Source organism: Podarcis melisellensis (genome assembly GCF_964234715.1).
Source record: "Podarcis melisellensis genome assembly, chromosome: 8".
NCBI classification, from domain to species: domain Eukaryota; kingdom Metazoa; phylum Chordata; class Lepidosauria; order Squamata; family Lacertidae; genus Podarcis; species Podarcis melisellensis.
The window spans coordinates 88131853-88154838 of record NC_138540.1 but is presented as its reverse complement, the minus strand read 5'-3'; the positions used below and the strand labels follow the sequence as shown (position 1 = coordinate 88154838).

Genomic DNA, 22986 nt, shown 5'->3' with positions numbered 1-22986 from the left:
GAGAGGCGGGCCAGTGGACACAGAAACTCCCGGAGGGAGGGCGGAAAGCGGTGCAAAACGGCCTTCTGCAGCCGAGGAGACCCGCCCAGCAACCTGCCTCACCTCCACCCGTCTATTTCTATCCTGTTTGTTATATATTTGACTTTTGTCTCCAAGGAGCGCAAGGTGGCGCGCATGACGGGTCTCCTTCCCCTGTGAGGGAGGTCAGGGTGAGAGGCGGTAACTAGTAGTCCCCAAGGCCACAGTCAGCGATCTTTATTATGTCCAGTGGGGGGGGGATTTGAACTCAGGTCCAGGTCCGACACACTAAGCACCACACCACAGTGCCTCTCTTTTTCCAAAATCAAATATTGGGGCGCCCTCCTCCCCAACTCTAGATACACACGGCATGCCCTGGAGACGAAGGGCTGACTAAACTTGCAGGGAGGTAAAAGCACTCTGCTCATGCACAGCAGGCGACTCCAGCTGGGGCACAAGATGGTTTGGGGTTTAGAAAAAGACAAAGAAAATTAGCAGCGTCTTCCCATCGTCCCTGGATTTCATCCTCCCAACAATCCCAGAAAATGGGTTTCCCCTTCCCATTTTATAGAGAGGGAAAACTGAGGCTTAGGGGGGAAATAGTCAATGTTCTTGAGGAGAGGCGTGGATACTGCTTCTGTTTGTGTGTTTGTGTGTGTATGTGTGTATATGAATTATTTTGATGTTATACGACACTGAAGTGTTTCTTTGTCCTTGAATCTTCTTGCTGCAGTTGCCATTCTCTCCTTTGAGAACCACTGACTTAAAATACCCATTGCTGCAAACCAGTGTCGTTGTCTTCTTTGGTGATCCATCGTAGCCAAGTAAGATTGTTTTCCATAAACACGGCTTGAACAGTGAGTTCATAAGTGACTGTGGAGGCCAATTCTGGACCCACACGTCCTTCCACAGTGGGGACATGGGTTTCCGGGTGGGAGTTGATCCCGGTGTGGATTTGCCAAGCGTGCCTTCCTCTTAGCACGTTTCTCCCTTGCGTCCTGAGTTCGAGTGTCTTCAAAGCCCAGGACACCTTTGGTCAAGGCTGTTCTCCAACTGGAGTGCTCGCAGGCGAGTGTTTCCCAGTTGTCAGTGTTTATACTACATTTTTTTTAAGATTTGCCTTGAGAGAATCTTTAAATCTCTTTTGTTGACCACCACTTTTAAGTTCAGAGGAGAGTAGTTGCTTTGAAAGACGATAATCGGGCATCTGCACAACATGACCAGCCCAACGAAGTTGATGTCGAAGAATCATTGCTTTGACACTGGTGATCTTTGCTTCTTCCGGTACACTGGCATTAGTTTGCAAACCAGTGTACAGTGGTACCTCAGGTTACAGACGCTTCAGGTTACAGACTCCACCAACCCAGAAATAGTACCTCGGGTTAAGAACTTTGCTTCAGGATGAGAACAGAAGTCGTGCTCTGGCGGCACAGTAGCAGCAGGAGACCCCATTAGCTAAAGTGGTGCTTCAGGTTAAGAACAATTTCAGGTTAAGAATGGACCTCCAGAACGAATTAAGTACTTAACCCGAGGTACCACTGTACGCAACACTGAACTAGGTGGACCAGCCGTCCGATGACTCTGTGGGAAGCAGACTTGATAGAATTTGCAGCTGCCAAAATGCCCCCACTCTTGAAAGCCTAGATGTCCCGGACAGTTGGTCTGTAACAAAAACCACTTGCAACAGAAGATCTCTGCACCATTCATGCCACCGTTTTTGTCTTTTGCATTCCAGGGTAAAGCTGCATGAAGGAGACCTGCCTACGAAACAGGTTCAGCAAGTGGTTAACTGATCCCACCCAGCCTAAAAGGAAGTGGATCCACACAGGTGCATCTGTCTAGGGGCGCACCCAGAACAGTGTTTACCTTCCCTGATCAATGGGAGAACTTAGGCCGTCAAGTGTCCCGCAGCGAGCGAACCCCGCCTTGCATTGCTTTAGAACGACAGTCTTGTCTTGCAGAGCTCAGCAGTGAGCCGGCAGAGATGTATCATCATGTATGTCAAAGCAAGGGCTCAGTCCGGCAAGCGAGAAATCCGCAAAGGGGCACATGTCTCTGCCAGTGCAGGATTTACATATAAGCTAAACAAGCTATAGCTTAGGGCCCACTCTCTCCCCCCCCCCAATTTATACTGAAAGAAAGAAATACCGTCTTTCACACTCACACTTAAAGGGACGCGGATGGCGCTGTGGGTTAAACCACAGAGCCTAGGGCTTACTGATCAGAAGGCCGGTGGTTCGAATCCCCGCGACGGGGTGAGCTCCCGTTGCTCGGTCCCTGCTCCCACCAACGTAGCAGTTCGAAAGCATGTCAAAGTGCAAGTAGATAAATAGGTACCGCTCTGGCGGGAAGGTAAACAGCATTTCCGTGCACTGCTCTGGTTCACCAGAAGTGGCTTAGTCATGCTGGCCACATGACCCGGAAGGTGTACGCTGGCTCCCTCGGCCAGTAAAGTGGGTTGAGCGCCACAACCCCAGAGTCGGCCACGACTGGACTTAACAGTCAGGGGTCCCTTTACCTTTACACTCACACTTAGTACAGGGTACAAAGATCTGCTGTTCCAATGAACAGTGTGGACTACTCTGGTGATACTCATATTACACTAAAAAATGCATTGTATTTGAAATGGAGGTAGTGAGAGATTTTACTTTCTTGGGCTCAATGATCACTGCAGATGGTGACAGCAGCCACGAAATTAAAAGACGCCTGCTTCTTGGGAGAAGGGCAATGACAGGCCTAGACAGCATCTTGAGAAGTAGAGACATCACGTTGCCAACAAAGGTTCGTATAGTTAAAGCTATGGTTTTCCCAGTAGTGATGTATGGAAGTGAGAGCTGGCCCATAAAGAAGGCTGATCGCCGAAGAATTGATGCTTTTGAATTATGGTGCTGGAGGAGACTCTTAAGAGTCCCATGGACTGCAAGAAGATCAAACCTCTCCATACTGAAGGAAATCAACCCTGAGTGCTCACTGGAAGGACAGATTGTAAAGCTGAGGCTCCAGTACTTTGGCCACCTCATGAGAAGAGAAGACTCCCTGGAGAAGACCCTGATGTTGGGAAAGATGGAGGGCACAAGGAGAAGGGGACGGCAGAGGACGAGATGGTTGGATAGTGTTTTCGAGGTTACCAGCATGAGTTTGACCAAACTGCGGGAGGCAGTGGAGGACAGAGGTGCCTGGCGTTCTCTGGTCTAGGGGGTCACGAAGAGTCGGACACGACTAAACGACTAAACAACAACAACAACAACAATTAACTACAATTGCATTGTACAGGTTATAGCACTTACTTTCGTATTAATAAAGCTATTTATCATTATTAGTAGTTTGCATCAAATATTTACACCTATTATTATTATTTCATGTTATAGCACGTTTCTAGAGACTAGATTATGAGTCCTTGTAAACTGTGTTTCTAAAGGAACTTTTCTTATTGCCAAATGCCAATGTGCTTGCATTATTAAGTTTGTTATGAGTAAAAAAATCATTTTAAGTTAGAGCTTAATAATGATTTCACTATTAATATACTTCTTCTTAATTGTATTTCACTATTGATATGATTCTTCTTAATTATATTTCAGTTCAACAATTACATTGATAAAATACATCTTTTGTGATGTGCAAATGGCTTTAGATACCCATTAGGTCCATAAATTACCATATAGCATATATTCAATACAAAAAAAACAGTGACAATTTGTTGTTGACAAAGGACAGCTGGACATAGAAAGGGCCCCATAGCCTTCAGTAGCTTAGGGCCTCATCAAACTTAAATCCGGCCCTGGTCTCTGCAGGATCATTGCGGGGGGTGATTCTGTTGGTTTCTGCTAAAATGACTGTGCACTAGAACAGTTGGTGCTGGAACCAACCAGAGGGCAAGAGGCGACCCTGGACTTGATCCTGAGTTGTGCCCAGGACCTGGTGCAAGAGGCAAACATTGTTGTACAGTGGTACCTCGGGTTAAGTACTTAATTTGTTCTGGAGGTCCGTTCTTAACCTGAAACTGTTCTTAACCTGAAGCACCACTTTAGTTAATGGGGCCTGCTGCTGCTGCCGCACCGCCGGAGCCCGATTTCTGTTCTCATCCTGAAGCACAGTTCTTAACCCGAGGTACTATTCCTGGGTTAGCAAAGTCTGTAACCTGAAGCGTATGTAACCCGAGGTACCACTGTATCAGAGGGAATCAGCATGTTTTTACATGAGTAGAATGTGTGTGTTTATTTAAAATGCATCTCTGGGTTATTTGTTGGGCATAGGAATTCGTTCTTTTTTATTTTCAAAATATAGTCCGGCCCCCCACAAGGTCTGAGGGACAGTGGAGCGGCCCCTGCTGAAAAAGTTTGCTGACCCCTGTCTTAGACCACCCCGAGTGCCCTGGCAGGATGATAACACACAAGGTCAGCAGCTACCATCGCTATAGCAGCACAACCGTTACCCACTGTTGTCAATAGGCCAAGATCTCTGTTGGACTCAAAAGCTTGCATACTTGAAAGTTGGCTCACTAAGGCCCCCAACCAAATCCTAAGCAACTCTGCGTAGCAGACAAGCCTCTCAAATAAACTGGACCCAAATAAATGCGAATCAGAATGAGTCTGAATTAATATCCCTGGGATTGAAATTTGAACACTCCTTTTTGGTTGCTGCAGGAAAAGCCAATCTGGTGCCCTGCAAATGATAAAATACATCTTTTGTGATGTGCAAATGGCTTTAGATACCCATTAGGTCCATAAATTACCATATAGCATATATTCAACACAAAAAAAACAGTGACAATTTGTTGTTGACAAAGGACAGCTGGACATAGAAAGGGCCCCATAGCCTTCAGTAGCTTAGGGCCTCATCAAACTTAAATCCGGCCCTGGTCTCTGCAGGATCATTGCGGGGAGAGATTCTGTTGGTTTCTGCTTCCTTCACTGTGCAGCGAAGTGCTTGTCATGGGACAATGTTTTGCATTCCACAGTCAGAGTACTGTTGGGTTTCCCACGGGAATGGGAGACTGGATGTGACGTACACTGGTTTCCTGTTTTTCACTGTTCTCTCGGTGTTTCTTTGTTTCCGAGGAGAGGAGTTGCTTCTCTGCTCTCACAGAGGCAAGATGCATGTTTGTAATCTCTCAGCATTGAAGTGTAAATAAAGTAAAGTTAAGTATGTGGCACGTACTGCTCATCCTTCCGCTGTGTACAGGAGTCTGAAAATACAACAGATTCAAGGGCCCAAGAGCAGCTTAGTACAGTGGTACATCGGGTTACAGACGCTTCAGGTTACAGACTCCGCTAACCGAGAAATAGTACCTCGGGTTAAGAACTTTGCTTCAGGATGAGAACAGAAATTGTGCTCCAGCAGCGCGGTGGCAGCTGGAAGCCCCATTAGCTAAAGTGGTGCTTCAGGTTAAGAGCAGTTTCAGGTTAAGAACGGACCTCCGGAACGAATTAAGTACTTAACCCAAGTGTCCACTTGTACTGGGGACATGCTATCTTCGCCCAATCAAGATGCCCAAGGAGACCTTGAAACGAAGAATGAACTCAAGGGAACATCTAAAAGGAGAAACATTGAATTAATAAGATGACTCCGACTGGCTACATCTGCGTCCCAGTCATACCAAAGTGGTGCAGTTTTTAGATACCCTAAAATGACTGTGCACTAGAACAGTTGGTGCTGGAACCAACCAGAGGGCAAGAGGCGACCCTGGACTTGATCCTGAGTTGTGCCCAGGACCTGGTGCAAGAGGCAAACATTGTTGTACAGTGGTACCTCGGGTTAAGTACTTAATTTGTTCTGGAGGTCCGTTCTTAACCTGAAACTGTTCTTAACCTGAAGCACCACTTTAGCTAATGGGGCCTGCTGCTGCTGCCGCACCGCCGGAGCCCGATTTCTGTTCTCATCCTGAAGCACAGTTCTTAACCCGAGGTACTATTTCTGGGTTAGCAAAGTCTGTAACCTGAAGCATATGTAACCCGAGGTACCACTGTATCAGAGGATCGCCAAAGCTTGTGCCATCAGGACGCAACATCAACAAAGCTAAAAGTCAGGTCACTCGTTATTCAGGTCTAGAAATCCCCCACCTTACTTTCTAAAATGTTTTAAATGGTTCTAATTTTGGTTCCTCTGTTTTGCTTTCGTCAGGTTGGTGTTGGTTAAATGTTTAGTTGGCGTTGGCGGTTATTTTAATTTGGGTATAGCTGCAAACTGTTTATTATTGTTAATATTGTTGTTGTTGTTGGTTTCTATTGATTTGTTGGTTGGTTTGTTGCTCGTATAAGATATTTTGTTCTTTCAATGTTTGATGCTTTGTTGTGTTTTTATATATGTTGTAAGCTGCCCAGAGTGGCTGGGGAAACCCAGCAAGATGGGTGGGATATAAATTTTAAAAATTACCGTATTTTATTCTTATTATTGAGCCAGAAGAGTGACTAGTGGGGTGCCACAGGGTTCTGTCTTGGGCCCGGTCTTATTCAACATCTTTATCAACGACTTGGATGATGGACTCAAGGGCATCCTGATCAAATTTGCAGATGACACCAAACTGGGAGGGGTGGCTAACACCCCAGAGGACAGGATCACACTTCAAAACGACCTTGACAGATTAGAGAACTGGGCCAAAACAAACAAGATGAATATTAACAGGGAGAAATGTAAAGTATTGCACTTGGGCAAAAAATGAGAGGCACAAATACAAGATGGGTGACACCTGGCTTGAGAGCAGTACATGGGAAAAGGATCTAGGAGTCTTGGTTGACCACAAACTTGACATGAGCCAACAGTGTGACGCGGCAGCTAAAAAAGCCAATGCAATTCTGGGCTGCATCAATAGGAGTATAGCATCTAGATCAAGGGAAGTAATAGTGCCACTGTATTCTGCTCTGGTCAGACCTCACCTGGAGTACTGTGTCCAGTTCTGGGCACCACAGTTCAAGAAGGACACTGACAAACTGGAACGTGTCCAGAGGAGGGCAACCAAAATGGTCAAAGGCCTGGAAACGATGCCTTATGAGGAACGGCTAAGGGAGCTGGGCATGTTTAGCCTGGAGAAGAGGAGGTTAAGGGGTGATATGATAGCCATGTCCAAATATAGAAAAGGATGTCACATAGAGGAGGGAGAAAGGTTGTTTTCTGCTGCTCCGGAGAAGCGGACACGGAGCAATGGATCCAAACTACAAGAAAGAAGATTCCACCTCAACATTAGGATGAACTTCCTGACAGTAAGAGCTGTTTGACAGTGGAATTTGCTGCCAAGGAGTGTGGTGGAGTCTCCTTCTTTGGAGGTCTTTAAGCAGAGGCTTGACAACCATATGTCAGGAGTGCTCTGATGGTGTTTCCTGCTTGGCAGGGGTTGGACTCGATGGCCCTTGTGGTCTCTTCCAACTCTAGGATTCTATGAGCCCAATTAGTTCATGTAATTGTGGAGTTGGAAGGGTCCTATGGGATCATCTAGTCCAACCCCCTGCAATGCAGGAATTTCAGCTAAATCATCTGTAAATCATCCAACCTCAGCTTAGAAACCTCTAAGTAAGGAGGGTCCACAAGGGAGTCTATTCCGCTGTCAAACAGCTCTTACTGCTAGAAAGTTCTTCCTGATGATAATAATTTTATATATACCCCTCCCAAGTGGCTGAGTTAGGGTTAGGGGGTTGAGCCTCCCCCAAGAGCCAGTATTGGGGTCTGTGCTTTGAAACTTGTTCATAGACGATTAGGGGTGGAGCAGTGTGAGGTGACCAGCTTTGCTGACGGCACTAAACTATCGGAACGGAACGAGATTGCAAAGAGCTCCAAAAGGATCTCTCCAAACCGAGCCAACGGGCAGCAAAATGGCAAAGGCAATTCAACGTAAGCGAGGGCAAAGTGATGCCCGTTGGAGCAAAAATACAATAATGTTAATTTGACATATACCCTTACGGAGTCTGAACTGGAAGTGGGAGGCCAGGAACAATGGCATTATGACACCAGCAGTTTTATTTTTCACTTCCTTTCCTAATGATCCCTCACATGGAATTTGCCTTTTTCCCAGCTGCTGCACACAGGGTCAACATCTAGATAACTGGCCGTTCAAAAACAATTTGTAATCGGTACATTAGGGGGGGCTTTATACACCCCCAAAACTCATCCCGGTCCAGACTTTAACACTTTGCAGATTTTTTTTCAAAAAGTCCACACACTCTAGGCAGATGTAAAAAATAGTCCACAAGTGTAGAATGAACAAAGTTTTAATTGTTTTTTTAAAAATAAATCTCTGAACACGACAAACAGCATTCAAAAGTATATCGGAGAGTGTACACTCAGACAACGTGGGGCGATTAACCCAGAGTTCTTGCAAATATCAATACTGCTTTCGGGCTGGCCTCTTCAGCAAAGTCACAAGTCTGTTCCTGCAGAACCAAATTCAGCAGAGGGAGTCAATGTATGAACAGTTCCCCCGGTCCATTTGGGCCAAGACTTCCATCTGTTACTGGGGCAAGGGAGCAGTCAGGGGCAGGTCCAAACTGGTCCCCTCGAGTCACCCAGTGCAGCCTCCAAGCTGTGTGATTTCTGAGCTCAGCAGGCAAGGAAGGCTTTGGAGAGAAGGAATTATGAGCTTCTCCCATATCCACACACTCACGTTTTGCTTTGGGAAATAAAATGAATTAAGAAAAAGACTTTAAAATAAAATTAAAAAGTAAATTAAGAAAAACAACAACCAAACTTCTCAGGACAGAATTCCTACTTGTGTCCCAACACGGAAAACCAACCAGCCCATTGAATCTGCAATATGGCTCCCCTGCCGCAGGGCCATTGGCCGGGGGTATTAAGTCAGTCCCTCATTGGCGGATGCATTGCTCCGCCCACCACAGCCCTCCAATAGCAGCGTTAGATCAGGGAGGGGCAGGGCTTCCCTAGGGCACCCCCGTAATTCCCGCCCCCCTCCAAGAATGTACAGGGAGCCACTTGGAAAAGGGTGGAGGGGAAAAGGAGGAAGGAAATTGTGGCTCCAAGGCGGATCAACAAAAGCGCTGCAACCTGGGCTAAGGACCGTCCTTCTTTCCAACACCCGGGGGCAACAGCGATGTGGGGAGCCGGGAGGATGACTCTCTTCCTGGGGCGGGTCCCAATTCGGCAGAAGCTGCCACCAAGGAGTCCTCGTACGAAGGGGGCTCCTCTCCGAGGCTGCAGAGATCTGGGGGGGCCCAGGCTTCCTGGGAAAGGACCAGAGGGGTCGGGCCCTGCGCCCCCGGAGGCGAGGGGCACCCCGTGTGACCGTAGACGGCCTCTTCGTACGAGGGGAGGGGGCCTCCGCTGCAGTCCAGTCCGGGCACATCGAGTTCTTCCACTTGCTCCAACGGGTCGTCCAGGGGCTCGTAGGAACTGGGGGGGGGGGAGAGAAACAGCACCGTGAGGGTCTTTGCACCAAAGTTCTGTACAAGCCCGAGCAAAGTGTGACCCCCGCAGCTTGCAAAAGGGAGGAAGGGTGTGTAAGAAGGACCAATCTATTCGTTTTTTTTTAAAAAAAATCTCTATACAGCTATTCATTTTTTTAAAAAAAAGTCTAGAGTATGTTATAAGATTTTTAAGGTGTCAAATATAGAACAAATACAGTGGTACCTCGGGTTAAGAACTTAATTCGTTCCGGAGGTCCGTTCTTAACCTGAAACTGTTCTTAACCTGAAGCACCACTTTAGCTAATGGGGCCTCCCGCTGCTGCTGCGCAATTTCTGTTCTCATCCTGAAGCAAAGTTCTTAACCCGAAGTAATATTTCTGGGTTATTGGAGCTTGTAACCTGAAGTGTATGTAACCTGTGGTACCACTGTATTCATAAATGCACACATATCTAAATATATGAGCCATGTGTCTGAAATCTTAGAGGAGAGCAATCCTGAAGCCATTTTGACTCTCCCAATGACCTCAAATATTTCTTTGCAAGGAGGGAGGCAAATGGGGTAAGTCTTCCCATTGTCTTTTTGCTTGCAAATCCTGCCTTAAGGGCGTATTTGTGTATGAATAGGGTGAGCCTGTGATCTGAGTTCAGGAACTAAAAGTATTTACCATCACAAAAGAATGGCAAGGCTGCCCAGGAAAAGCAATCAGTGACCATTGTCAGTATCCTGGGAGACAGGATTTCTGCTGTAGACTGCCCCCTTCTGTGATGCATGTATGATGTTTTGGGCGGTGGTCTTGGGCTACAGGGCAGGCAATATCAAGAGTCTATATAAGGGCTTGTGCACCATTGTTCTGCGTTCCTCCCCTCCCTCCTGCATGTGGTGAGTGGGGACCCTGTTGCAACAGTTGAATAAAGATCAGGCTTACTAGCTGCTTTGCTTCTCAATATTCTCTGGTTGGCCTGTGTTATTTTCTCCTACCGATAGGGAACCCACTTGAGGACTCTATACGGGCCTTGGATACCCCATAAGAGAAAGGGAGCAGGGTTGTTTTTTTCTTATAACACGTAATACAGTAAACATAAAGGTAAAGGTAAAGGGACCCCTGACCATCAGGTCCAGTCGTTACCAACTCTGGGGTTGCGGCGCTCATCTCGCTTTACTGGCCGAGGGAGCCGGCAGACAGCTTCCGGGTTGTGTGGCCAGCATGACTAAGCCGCTTCTGGCGAACCAGAGCAGCACACAGAAACGCCGTTTACCTTCCCGCCAGAGCAGTACCTATTTATCTACTTGCACTGGTGTGCTTTCGAACTGGTAGGTTGGCAGGAGCAGGGACCGAGCAACGGGAGCTCACCCCGTCGTGGGGATTCGAACTGCCGACCTTCTGATCGGCAAGCCCTAGGTTTTGTGGTTTAACCCACAGCGCCACCTGCGTCCCTAATACAGTAAACATACTGTATAATAAATACACTTCAACAGTGGAAGGTACCAGACTAGAAACAGGATCCACTCTTGGAGTTTTCCCAGCTCACCTGAGGCAGCGGCAGAAGTGGAGTCTCGACTTCAGGAGGACGCAAGCCACAACCGTCACCAGGATGGCGGAAAAGATCACGGCGGCAGCCAGCACCATGGGGACGGAGGCAGCGGAGAGGAAGGCGTCGGGACGTGGAGCTGCAAGGGTTGGGTGGGGAGGCAGGAGAAATATAATGGAGACCCTTAGGCAGGTGGAAAATTGTTGGTTAAGGCTGCGGGTATCAGTGCCCAAAACTAAACAGGGAGAGCAGACCTACACAGATGGAAGAAAAAGTCAAGATGCCTCTTGGTGGGTCAATCAACGTTAGGGCAAGAGGTGTCAAAAATGTCTGTGGCGGCAGGAATGACCCAAACTGGCCCATCCAGGCCAGCTGCCCATCCGAACAGGGGCGGTGGGTTTGAGAAGCCTGAAATCATTCTGCCACCCAAACACAGATTCATTTCACTGCTGGAATATCTTAAATCTTAGGCCATGGGTAGGCAAACTAAGGCCTGGGGTTCGGATCCGGCCCAATTGTCTTCTAAATCTGGCCCACGGACAGCATGTTTTTACATGAGTAGAATGTGTGTGTTTATTTAAAATGCATCTCTGGGTTATTTGTTGGGCATAGGAATTCGTTCTTTTTTATTTTCAAAATATAGTCCGGCCCCCCACAAGGTCTGAGGGACAGTGGAGCGGCCCCCTGCTGAAAAAGTTTGCTGACCCCTGTCTTAGACCACCCTGAGTGCCCTGGCAGGATGATAACACACAAGGTCAGCAGCTACCATCGCTATAGCAGCACAACCGTTACCCACTGTTGTCAATAGGCCAAGATCTCTGTTGGACTCAAAAGCTTGCATACTTGAAAGTTGGCTCACTAAGGCCCCCAACCAAATCCTAAGCAACTCTGCGTAGCAGACAAGCCTCTCAAATACACTGGGCCCAAATAAATGCGAATCAGAAATGAGTCTGAATTCATATCCCCGGGATTGAAATTTCTCCTTTTCGGTGGCTGCAGGAAAAGCCAATCTGGTGCCCTGCAAATGTTGCTGGGCTGCGAGTTGCCTCATTATCCCTGAGCCCAACAATCATCTGCAAAGTCAGATTCTTCTTCTCCTTGGCAGCTAATGGCAGCTTCCTGCAAAACGGTGGGTGAACTGTTGTTGCGGTTATGTCCACAAGGTGGCAACCAAACCGGTGGAGAGGCTTGAATTCTGAGCCCAGGGAATCCGAATTTTGCATCTTGCATGAATGGCGCTCAGGATTGGGGCACAACACACCGACTGTGCAACACAAGGAGAGCCCCCCCCACTTGCAACATCGGAGGGTGTGGGGTGCAACGCTAGGAGTGCGCACGGCACCATGGATCGCGCACCACTTGAAATATTGCCTGAGAACCATAACTGTCAACCGTCCCTTATTTGGTGGGAATCTCTCTTATCCCAGCGCCATCTCTTGCTGCTGTCCCTTATTGATGATGTCCCTTAAATTTCCTGGGTTTCAAAGGAAGCAGCTCCTCTCTCTCTCTCCCTCCCTCCCTGCTGGCCAGGGAGGAGGGAGGCTCCAACTGTGTTGCTTGGCTGCGTTGCTCACCCAATAAGGAGTCTAAGAACGACTGGGGGGTGGAGCTTGCATGCCTTGTGCCGATCAAATCGGCCGCGTTGCCTGGGGACTCGCCTTTGCTCAGCGCTTCCCAGCGGAGAGGTGACGGTGGTTTTCCTTGCTGCATCCCCTTTGCTGGGTTGCTGCGCTGTGGGAACCACCGCTTGAGGCTTCATTTGGCTGCTGGCTGGGCTTTCTGCCTTTGGCTTGGAGGGGCTCAGAAGTCTAACATACCTGTGCCTGGAAAATCCCCAAACCTTGGGTCTCCAGCTGTTCTTTTTGGACTACAACTCCCATCATTCCTAGCTAACAGAAGCAGTGATCAAGGATGATGGGAACTGTAGTCCAAAAACAACTGGGGACCCAAGGTTTGGGAAAGTCTGGACTAAACTTTTTTATTTTAAAAAAAGAACAAGATGCCACAATCTTTCTTTGCGGGGGAGTCAGTCGAAGCCTCAAGGGGCTGTTCATGCAGTTGGGTCGTCTCTGATTTGGCAAACCGGATACACAAATTATTCTTCTCTTTGCATTTTTATTCTGGGTATGGGGCAGAGAGAGAGGATGTCACAACACTTACTTCCTGGGGGCATGCAAGCGAGGTCTCTCAGCATATTCCACTGCCCTCCTCGGCAGAAGGCGAGGGCTGGCAGGCTGGTCGTGACGTATCCAGGTAGGCAGTAGAATTCCAGCACCGTTTCGGGTCCGAACAGGTCTGAGTCCGGAAGAGGCATCTGGCATAGGGGGGCCTGACATCGGTAGGCACTGTGAGCGGGCGGCTCTGGTGGTCTACACCCTGGGGTCAGAGGGAAAAGCAGAGGGGAGGGATGTAAAGAAGCGCAAAGGAAATGGGCAAACCCAGTGGCATAGCGTGGGGGTGCAGGGGGGGCTGGCCGCACCAGGCGCAACATCTGGGGGTTAGGGGGCGCAAATTCACGGGTTAGGGGGCGCAAATTACTTGCCTTGCCCCGGGTGCTGACAACCCACGCTACGCCACTGGGCAAACCCAAAATCCCCAAGTGTGTTTGGTGGCCCAGTTCCTGAGCCATCAGAAACAGAAACCTTGCAACAGGCTCTAAAAGGATATCAAAGTACGTTTCCAAGCACAATTCAAAGTGTTGGTGCTGACCTTGAAAGCCCTAAAGGGCCTCAAAGGCCCAGTAGACCTGAAAGAGCGTCTCCACCCCCATCACTCAGCCTGGACACTGAGGTCCAGCGCCGAGGGCCTTCTGGCGGTTCCCTCACTGAGAGAAGCCAAGTTACACGGAAGCAGGCAGAGGGCCTTCTCGGTGGTGGCACCCGCCCTGTGGAACTCCCTCCCACCAGATGTCAAAGAGAACAACAACTACCAGACTTTTAGAAGACATCTGAAGGCAGCCCTGTTCAGGGGAGCTTTTAATGTTTAAAAGATTGTTGTATTTTAATATTCTGTTGAAAGCCGTCCAGAGTGGCTGGATAAGCTCAGCCAGATGGGCGGGGTATAATAAATTATATTATTCAAAATAGCTTGCTTAAGGCATCTAAGAAGCCGAGAGAATCATCCAGACAAGCTGGGACAACTCAGTCGGTAGAGCATGAGGCTCTTAATCTCAGAGTTGTGGGTTCGATTCCTACACTGGGGGGGGGGAGATTCCTGCATTGAAGGGGGTTGGGCTAGATGACCCTTGGGGTCCCCTAACAACACTAGGATTCTGTAACTTCTATGACAATTTCAAAATGCTGGTTATGACCCATAAAACCCTAGTCCAGTGGTTCCCAGACTTTTCCCCACCTTGGTTCCATAAACTCATCCCTATCACCCCTCACCCAAAATCTACAAAGAGCATTATTCCGACTAGCAGTTAGCAGAACTCACTAAGGAAGATAATCACACAATAAAATTCAGAACAATACCAAATGTTGCCCATTTTATGCAAAAAGTCAATTAAAACCACTTAGTTTAAGGAATTCAACAAAATAGATGAACTTGATCCAATGATAGCAGCTTTTCAAAGCCTGAAAGTTGTGTACCCCTCCAGGATCCCACCCCCCACCCCGCGGCCCCCTTACCTCTCAGTGTCCCCCTGAGTAATCCTACAGCGCCCCCCCCCCACTTTGGGAGCCACTGCCACATATAGATTAGGTCCAGGCTACTGGGAAGATCATTGTTGTTTAGTCGTGTCCGCCTCTTCGTGACCCCCTGGACCAGAGCACGCCAGGCACTTCTTCCACTGCCTCCCGCAGTTTGGTCAGACTCATGCTGGTAGCTTCGAGAACACTCTCCCACCATCTCGTCCTCTGTCGTCCCCTTCTCCTTGTGCCCTCCATCTTTCCCAACATCAGGGTCTTTTCCAGGGAGTCTTCTCTTCTCATGAGGTGGCCATAGTCTTGGAGCCTCAGCTTCAGGATCTGTCCTTCCAGTGAGCACTCAGGGCTGATTTCCTTCAGAATGGAGAGGTTTGATCTTCTTGCAGTCCATGGGACTCTCAAGAGTCTCCTCCAGCACCAGAATTCAAAAGCATCAATTCTCCGGCGATCAGCCTTCTTTATGGTCCAGCTCTCACTTCCATACATCACTACTGGGAAAACCAGAGCTTGAACTATACGGACCTTTGTTGGCAAGGTGATGTCTCTGCTTTTTAAGATGCTGGGAAGATCATATCTCCCTATAATTCAGGCTGAGGGGCAGTCCAAGGTGAGATTCATGGCTGAGGAGGGATTCGAACCCTGGTCTCTCCCAGGCCCAAGTCCAAGACTCTAACCTTTTCGGCCGTGGCCCGGATCTGGTGGAACGCTCTGCCACAAGAGACTAGAGCCCTGCAGGATCTGACATCTTTCCGCAGGGCCTGCAAGACGGAGCTGTTCCGCCAGGCCTTTGAGCAGGATGCAGTTTGACTTATGTACTTTCCTTTGTATAAAACAAGCCCAAAGGAGGCCCCGAACTCACTCACAGGTCCTTGTATGCTCAGTGGAAACAGTTGGTCATGGCAATTATTAACCACTCTCAACTCCAACCTGATAATTACCACCTGCCCAGTTTTTAACTCGTCTGAATTAATTTAAAGATTTATTTTAACTAATTGATGTCTGTTTTTATGCATATTGCGTTGTTTTTATGATGTCAGCAGCTCTTGGCCAGGGAGGGTGGGGTACAAATAAATTATTATTATTATTATTATTATTATTATTATTATTATTATTAACCACTGTGGAATTGTAGAGATGGAAGAGACACCAAGGGTCATCCAGTCGAATAAAATAAAATAATAATAATAATAATAATAATAATAATAATAATAATAATAATAATTTATTTATACCCCGCCCATCTGGCTGGGCTTCCCCAGCCACTCTGGGCGGCTTCCATAAAAACCAAAAATACAGTAAAAGTCAAACCCCCTGCAATGCAGAAATCTTTCATCCAACGTGAGGTTCAAACCCACAACTCTGAGATAAATGATCTCACGCTCTGCCGACCGAGCCAAAATATATCAAACACTCATCATTGCAAAGATCACAACTGGCAGAGCGTTATATATGATCTTAGCAGCTCAAGAGATAGTAATTGCTACTCGGTGGAAAACAGCCCAAAATCTTGCACCAGATGCTTGGCTACTACTCATTCTGGAATGTAGCCGCGCTGGAGAAAATTAGCCATCATTTGAGATTTCAACAGGGACTAGAACCTCCAGATGCTTTTTAAACGACTTGGCAGCCCCTCCTATACAACGAAACCATCATTTTCAAAACTTCCCTTGTCACACGCCTGGCAAATATGGAAGTAGACTTGATAATCAGATAATGATATTATTTACACGGGAGGGTTTTTTGTGTTAATTTAAGCCATGCCATGTGCAACTGCTTTACTCATTCTACGTGCCTCATTCTACACTCGTTTCTCAATTTTCCATTTTCCTCTGCTCCTATAATTGTTCCCTGTTTTATACACATTTAAAAATGTGTATAAAACAAGTCCAACCCCTGCAATGTTTCCAGTATCATATTGAGAGCCAGGGTGGTGTAATGAATATAGTGATGGACTGACTATGACCTGGGAGGACGCGGGTGGCGCTGCAGGTTAAACCTCAGAGCCTAGGACTTGCCGATCAGAAGGTCGGCGGTTCAAATCCTCGCGTCAGGGTGAGCGCCAGTTCCTCGGTCCCAGCTCCTGCCAACCTAGCAGTTCGAAAGCACACCAGTGCAAGTAGATAATTAGGTACCACTCCGGCGGGAAGGTCAACAGCGTTTCTGTGCGCTGCTCTGGTTCGCCAGAAGCGGCTTAGTCCTGCTGGCCACATGACCCGGAAGCTGTACGCCGGCTCCCTCAGCCAGTAAAGGGAGATGAGTGCCGCAACCCCAGAGTCGGCCACGACTGGACCTAATGGTCAGGGGTCCCTTTACCTTTACCAATGAAATAAAAAAAAAAACCTTTACCGGGGTGGGGGTGGGGGAGAGAAAGAGAATTGGCAGAGAGAGTGGGCAATGCCCAGCAGGCCTCGGAAGCTGAGCACAGAGCGACAACATAAAGAATTACGTAGCACAACAAAACGTCAGAACTTGATGCTCTTCCTCATTCCGTCTAACGGCTCAATGTGGCAACACGCAGACAGACACATTGCAAAACAGAGAATCCACGAATTCAGGATAAAAAAAGGAGGCGCCGCCTTCGCTGAACCTCTTCCCGGTTTTGCACTTCAGCCTCAGCGCTGTTTCTCACAGGAAGTCTACGACCCAACTCCTGTGACCAAAGCAGTCTCCAGATTCAGCTTGCAACACACCTGTTTTTCAAGAAACTTGCAACAACCCCATTCTGTGAACGTTTCTGGTGGCTGAAGTGCTGGCATGAGGCAAGGCCATGTAGTCCTGGGAATGCAGATGACGAACGGCCTCAGTTGACGGCTTCCGACTGGCGACTCGGCTCCGTTCACCCCCAGGACTGGACGCTTGAGGTTTTGAGCTCTAAGACGTGCAACAAGACCTCAGTTTCCACCTGAGTCCTGTTCCCAAGAGGGGAGAGGAAGCCAGGGGTCTCCCCAGGGAAGCCATCTGCAAAAATGTTATCTAGTTATCTCCCGCTTGGACTACTGCAATGCGCTCTACATGGGGCTACCTTTGGAGGTGACCCGGAAACTGCAGCTAATCCAGAATGTGGCAGCTAGACTGGTGACTGGGAGCGGCCGCCGGGACCACATAACACCAGTCCTGAAAGACCTACATTGGCTCCCAGTACGTTTCTGAGCACAATTCAAAGGGTTGGTGCTGACCTTGAAAGCCCTAAATGGCCTAACCCCCTTTTAAAAGCTAGATTGGTGATCATCACTGCCTCCTGTGGGTGAGAGTTCCATAGTTCAACAATGTGAAGAAGTACCGTATTTTTTGTTCCATAAGACACACTTTTTTCTTCCTAAAAAAGTAAAGGGAAATGTCTGTGCATCTTATGGAGTGAATGCGTGGTCCCTGGAGCTGAATTGCCCTGGGGCAAAAAGCAGATCATGCTTTTCTTTTCTTTTCGAAAGAGGGAAGTGGGTGTTGAAACAAAGCTGCTGATTGGGGAGAGAGATAAGGGATGCTAGAGATAAAGGAGGCTGCCTGGGAGGGGGGAGGTAAAGACAGCAAACTTGCAAAGGGGGGAAACGGGAAGACCAAAGCAAGGAGGAGAGAAATTAGAAGAAAAGGAGGAGCAAAAAACTGCTCCAGCCAAGGAAAAGACACTAAGGCAAACAAGAGGGAAGGGAGTGTTGAAAGGAAACAGCTGATCAGTGGGATCGGGAGGGAGATAAGGGACGCTGATAAAGAAGGCTGCCTGGCAGGGGGGAGGTAAAAGCCCATGGATCCTCAGGATTTTTACATTGGGTCACCCCAAATTCACCATCAGATCAAATAGCATGTCCATGGCTACAGCCTGCACCAAAAAAAAACACGCATCCACTGTTTCCTGGGGCTGCAATGGTGCAAAAATGTGGTTACAAAGCACGGATCCACGTGGATTCCCAGGATTTTCGCATTGGGTCACCCCAAATTCACCATCAGATCACATGGCTGCAGCCACAGCATGAACCACAAAAATCATACATCCACTGTTTCGTTCAGAATATTTCTTCTCCTGTAATGTCTATTAAAAAGGCTTCTGGATTTGTTTGAATTTTACAAAAGTTATCTTAAACATTTTTTTCAGTTCATTATATATCATTTCCTTGAATGCTCTAGCCTTTTTGCATGTCCACCACTAATATTGTAGCTAAAAACATAACATACAGCAGAGAAAGTTGCATGAAAAAATACATATCTGCACATTTTTTACGGACAAAAACGTAAGGGTGAAGGAAATTCGTAGCATAACATATTTATGTATAACTGCCTACTAGAAATGCACAAGATTTCACCTACCGCAGATGTACAGCAACCCGTGAATCAATGTGCAATTAACTGCTACTGCTTTGAATTTTACCGTGTTATCTGCTTCCTTAGTGGGTCAGGCAAACCGCTATTCAGAACAACGCTTTTTTATAGGCAGGTTTATGAGGATGAGTTTACGGAATGGGGATGGGGGATCTGAAAAAGTCTGGAATCCCAGTGTTTCCGAAACCTTGGGTCTGTCTGTTTTGGGACTACAACTCCCATCATCCCTGGCCACTGGGTAACGAGGGATGATGGGAGTTGTAGTCCAGCTGGGGACCCAAGCTGGGAAAACCTTGCTCAGTCTAGACAAAGATCCCATCACAGCCATCGATTTTGATGCCAGAGGATGAAAACCACACAGACTATGTAGGAACTGCCAAGGTTGCTCACCCATCGACTGGTGGATGCTTACCTTTTCTCCGGAAGGAAAGCCGGGTGTCGCCCAGTGTCACGAGAGCCAGGCAGACGAAGAGGCTTCTCGTGGTCTTCTCGTGAGAGCAGGACATTTTGAGCATCAGCTCTGGCAAGCAGGGGAAAGGACAAAGGTCACCCAAGGACCCTGTGGCAGAGGAGGAGAAAGAACGGATCAATATTTGCACGCCCCAAAAACACCCGGACTCAGCATTCAAGGACGGGGCTACCCCACCCTGCGCCAGCTAAGGGACCGGACGTCCGAAACAGGCAGAGGGCACCCAGCTGAGGAGGCCAATGAAAACAGCAAGTGTGCCATGAAGGGTTTTAAGAGTGTTCAAGAGAGAGCAGAGTTCAAATCCCCACACCCTGGGTAGCCTACCTCACAGGGTTGTTGGGAAGGTGAAATGGGGAAGAGGCAAACCATGAACATCTTGAGATGCTTGGAAGATAAGGGTGGTATATAAAGGCAAGAAGGAAGGAAGGAAGGAAGGAAGGAAGGAAGGAAGGAAGGAAGGAAGGAAGGAAGGAAGGAAGGGTGTTGGGCCCTGGGAGATGGGTTTCTGGACAGGGCTACCGCATTGATCCAATTAATCATTAGAGCCAGTGCCGGATGTATGTATAAGTTAAGCAAGCTATAGCTTAGGGCCCCACTCTCTTGGGGGCCCCAAAAAATTAAAGGGAAAAAACAAATTTAAAAAAAACCTACATGACTTTTAGAAGACACCTGAAGGCAGCCCTGTTTAGGGAAGTTTTTAATGTTTGATGTTTTATTGCATTTTTAATATTTTGTTGGAAGCCGCCCAGAGTGGCTGGGGAGACCCAGCCAGATGGGCGGGATATAAATATATTATTATTACTACTGCTACTACTACTAATTCTGGTGCTGGAGGAGACTCTTGAGAGTCCCATGGACTGCAAGAAGACCAAACCTCTCCATTCTGAAGGAAACCAGCCCTGAGTGCTCACTGGAAGGACAGATCCTGAAGCTGAGACTCCAAGACTTTGGCCACCTCAGGAGAAGAGAAGACTCCCTGGAGAAGACCCTGATGCTGGGAAAGATGGAGGGCACAAGGAGAAGGGGATGGCAGAGGACGAGATGGTGGGACAGTGTTCTCGAAGCCACAAACATGAGTTTGACCAAACTGCGGGAGGCAGTGGAAGACAGGAGTGCCTGGCGTGCTCTGGTCCAGGGGGTCACAAAGAGGCGGACACCACTAAACAACTAAACAACAACACTACTACTCCAGAGGCCAAGATGAATCCAGCCCCCCAACTCTGAACCTTCCAGAGGGAGCTCAACCCCACCCTGAACAGGCAACCAGCCCATTTCCTCCAGTCCACCACAGCATCCTGAACACCAGTTTCTGGAAACCACAGGAGGAGAGAATCATTGAAGTGTAGGGTTGGAAGGGACCTCCAAAGGTCATCCAGTCTAACCCCCTGCCATGCAGGAATCTCGGATAAAGCATCCCTCACAGATGGCCATCCAACCTTAGCTTAAGTGCCTTCAAGGAAGGAGAGCCCACCACTTCGCGAGGGAGGCTGCTCCACTGTCGAACAGCTCTTACTGTCAGAACGTGAACCTGTGTTCGGATCCTGCTCCCAGGCAGCCCTTTTGGGGCATCTGAGTGGCTGCTGTGAGAACAGGATGCTGGCATAAATGGGCCACTGGCCTGATCCACGCTCTTCTGTCTCCACAGAACAGTCCAGATGATGCACAATTTCTCCTGGCTCCTGCCATTTTCCAATGAAGAAGTTCTTGAACTCATGACCGCCCTGCCTCTTGGGCAAGTTTTAGCCACAGAGGAGTTCCCCGTTTCCTCCAGTTCTCAGAAGTCAGCCCCACTGACTAACCATGTGGGATGGAAACTCAAGCGTCAGCAAGAAAGCAACAGGGAGCAGCAGCATCTTGGGCTCTGAAAAAGGGGCCGCTCTTAAACCCATTTTCCAGCCCGCAATCAAGGTGCAAGTCTCACTGCGCTGCAAGAACCACAATGCACACGCCCCCAGGCTAAGCCAATCAAGGGCTCAAAGATGGAGGAGGAGGGAAATGGACTCTGACCAGGGAAGAGTCACGGATTCAAATCCCCCACTAAGCCGTGAAGCTCCCCGGTGACCTTTGCTCCCTCCCTGGGCTCCAAATCAAACCTTGGGGAATAAATTCACTGCTTACTATCCAGATGCCAAGGGGGGGGGGAATTTGAAGAGGCAGGAGGATGCTTAGTGTTACTACTACTTGTAGTAGCATTAGTAATACTACTAATAGTAGTATTAATAGTACTAATAATAGTACAGTGGTACCTCAGGTTACGTACGCTTCAGGTTACAGACTCCGCCAACCCAGAAATAGTACCCTGGGTTAAGAACTTTGCTTCAGGATGAGAACAGAAATCGTGTGGCCCCATTAGCTAAAGTGGTGCTTCAGGTTAAGAACTGTTTCAGGTTAAGAACGGACCTCCGGAACGAATTAAGTACTTAACCAGAGGTAAAAAGGTAAAGGAACCCCAGACCATTAGGTCCAGTTGTAACGGACTCTGGGGTTGCGGCGCTCATCTTGTACTAGTACAGTGGTACCTCAGGTTAAGAACTTAATTCGTTCCGGAGGTCCGTTCTTCACCTGAAACTGTTCTTAACCTGAAGCACCACTTTAGCTAATGGGGCCTTCTGCTGCTGCTGCGCCGCCGGAGCACGATTTCTGTTCTCATCCTGAAGCAAAGTTCTTAACCTGGGGCACTATTTCTGGGTTAGCGGAGTCTGTAACCTGAAGCGTATGTAACCTGAGGTACCACTGTACTAATACTACTAGTAGTAATATATCTCCCTTCCTCTGAGGTTCCCAGGGTGTTTCACAACAGAAAAATACAAAACGAGCAAACAAAACACGCCATAAAACCAAACCACTATCTCCCTTCCCACAAACACGTTTCCAAAGCCATCAGAAGTTTATCAACCAAATACCCGCTTGAAGAGAAATGTTTTCTTCCGGCACCTAAACATATGCAGTGAAGACACTGGCATACATTCAATGTATATATATAAGGAGGTGCCAATTTGCCTTTACAATGGAACAGGTTTAGTAAGCTTCAGGAAGAGGAGCACATTTGGGCAAAGGGCACAAGGTCGAAAGGGGTCTTTGCTGCGGTGTCCTGGCAAAGAACGGGGTATCTTGGCGGTGAAAGGCAGCAGAATTTGGGGACCCCCAAAGACCTCTGCGAAAGACGACTGGACGAGGCTATGCTAACAATCGGAGATGATTGTAAGACATACAAAAAGTTAAAGCGACAAGAGAGAAGGAAAAACGAGGAAATCCCTCTTTAAGCCCCGGGGCGCTTCAGAGATTGCGCGCTGCGCGCTGCGCACCGACCGCGAGGCGCCCGCGGCTTCTGCGCGCCCCATCCTCAGTCTCCGCGTAAAGTGCGCGTAAAGCGGCTCTATGGCCGCCCCTGAAGGCGGGAGGTGGGGGGTATGGGGGGGGACAGGAGCTGGGGGGAGGCAGGGAAAGGGAAAGGCAACAAGACGAACCCACTTCCAGCGCCGGCGCGCAGATCTCCTCGGAGAAGGTATCCAAAAGCCGCGTGGGAGCGGGAGGTGGATTTAAGTAGGGAGGGGATCCTCCCTGTGTGGGAGGGGCCGGAGCCAAGCCCCGCCCCTTCTTTGTTTCTCGCGCAGGTAATCCGGATTAGCAGGATCGTCGATTTGGAAGGGATCGATTTGAGGAT

At 48.3% G+C, this 22986-nt stretch overlaps 1 protein-coding gene across 1 annotated transcript; it reads right to left on the bottom strand.

The window, feature by feature from the left end:
- Positions 1–8198: 8198 nt before the first annotated feature.
- Positions 8199–22986, bottom strand: LOC309376205 (sushi domain-containing protein 4-like). Its single transcript, XM_081922475.1, has 5 exons — positions 22794–22986; positions 19266–19412; positions 13056–13271; positions 10896–11034; positions 8199–9351 (listed from the first exon to the last, which is right to left on the bottom strand). The coding sequence occupies exons 2-5, from the start codon at positions 19366–19368 to the stop codon at positions 9012–9014; spliced, it is 798 nt and encodes a 265-aa protein (XP_081778601.1). The 5' UTR covers positions 19369–19412; positions 22794–22986; the 3' UTR covers positions 8199–9011.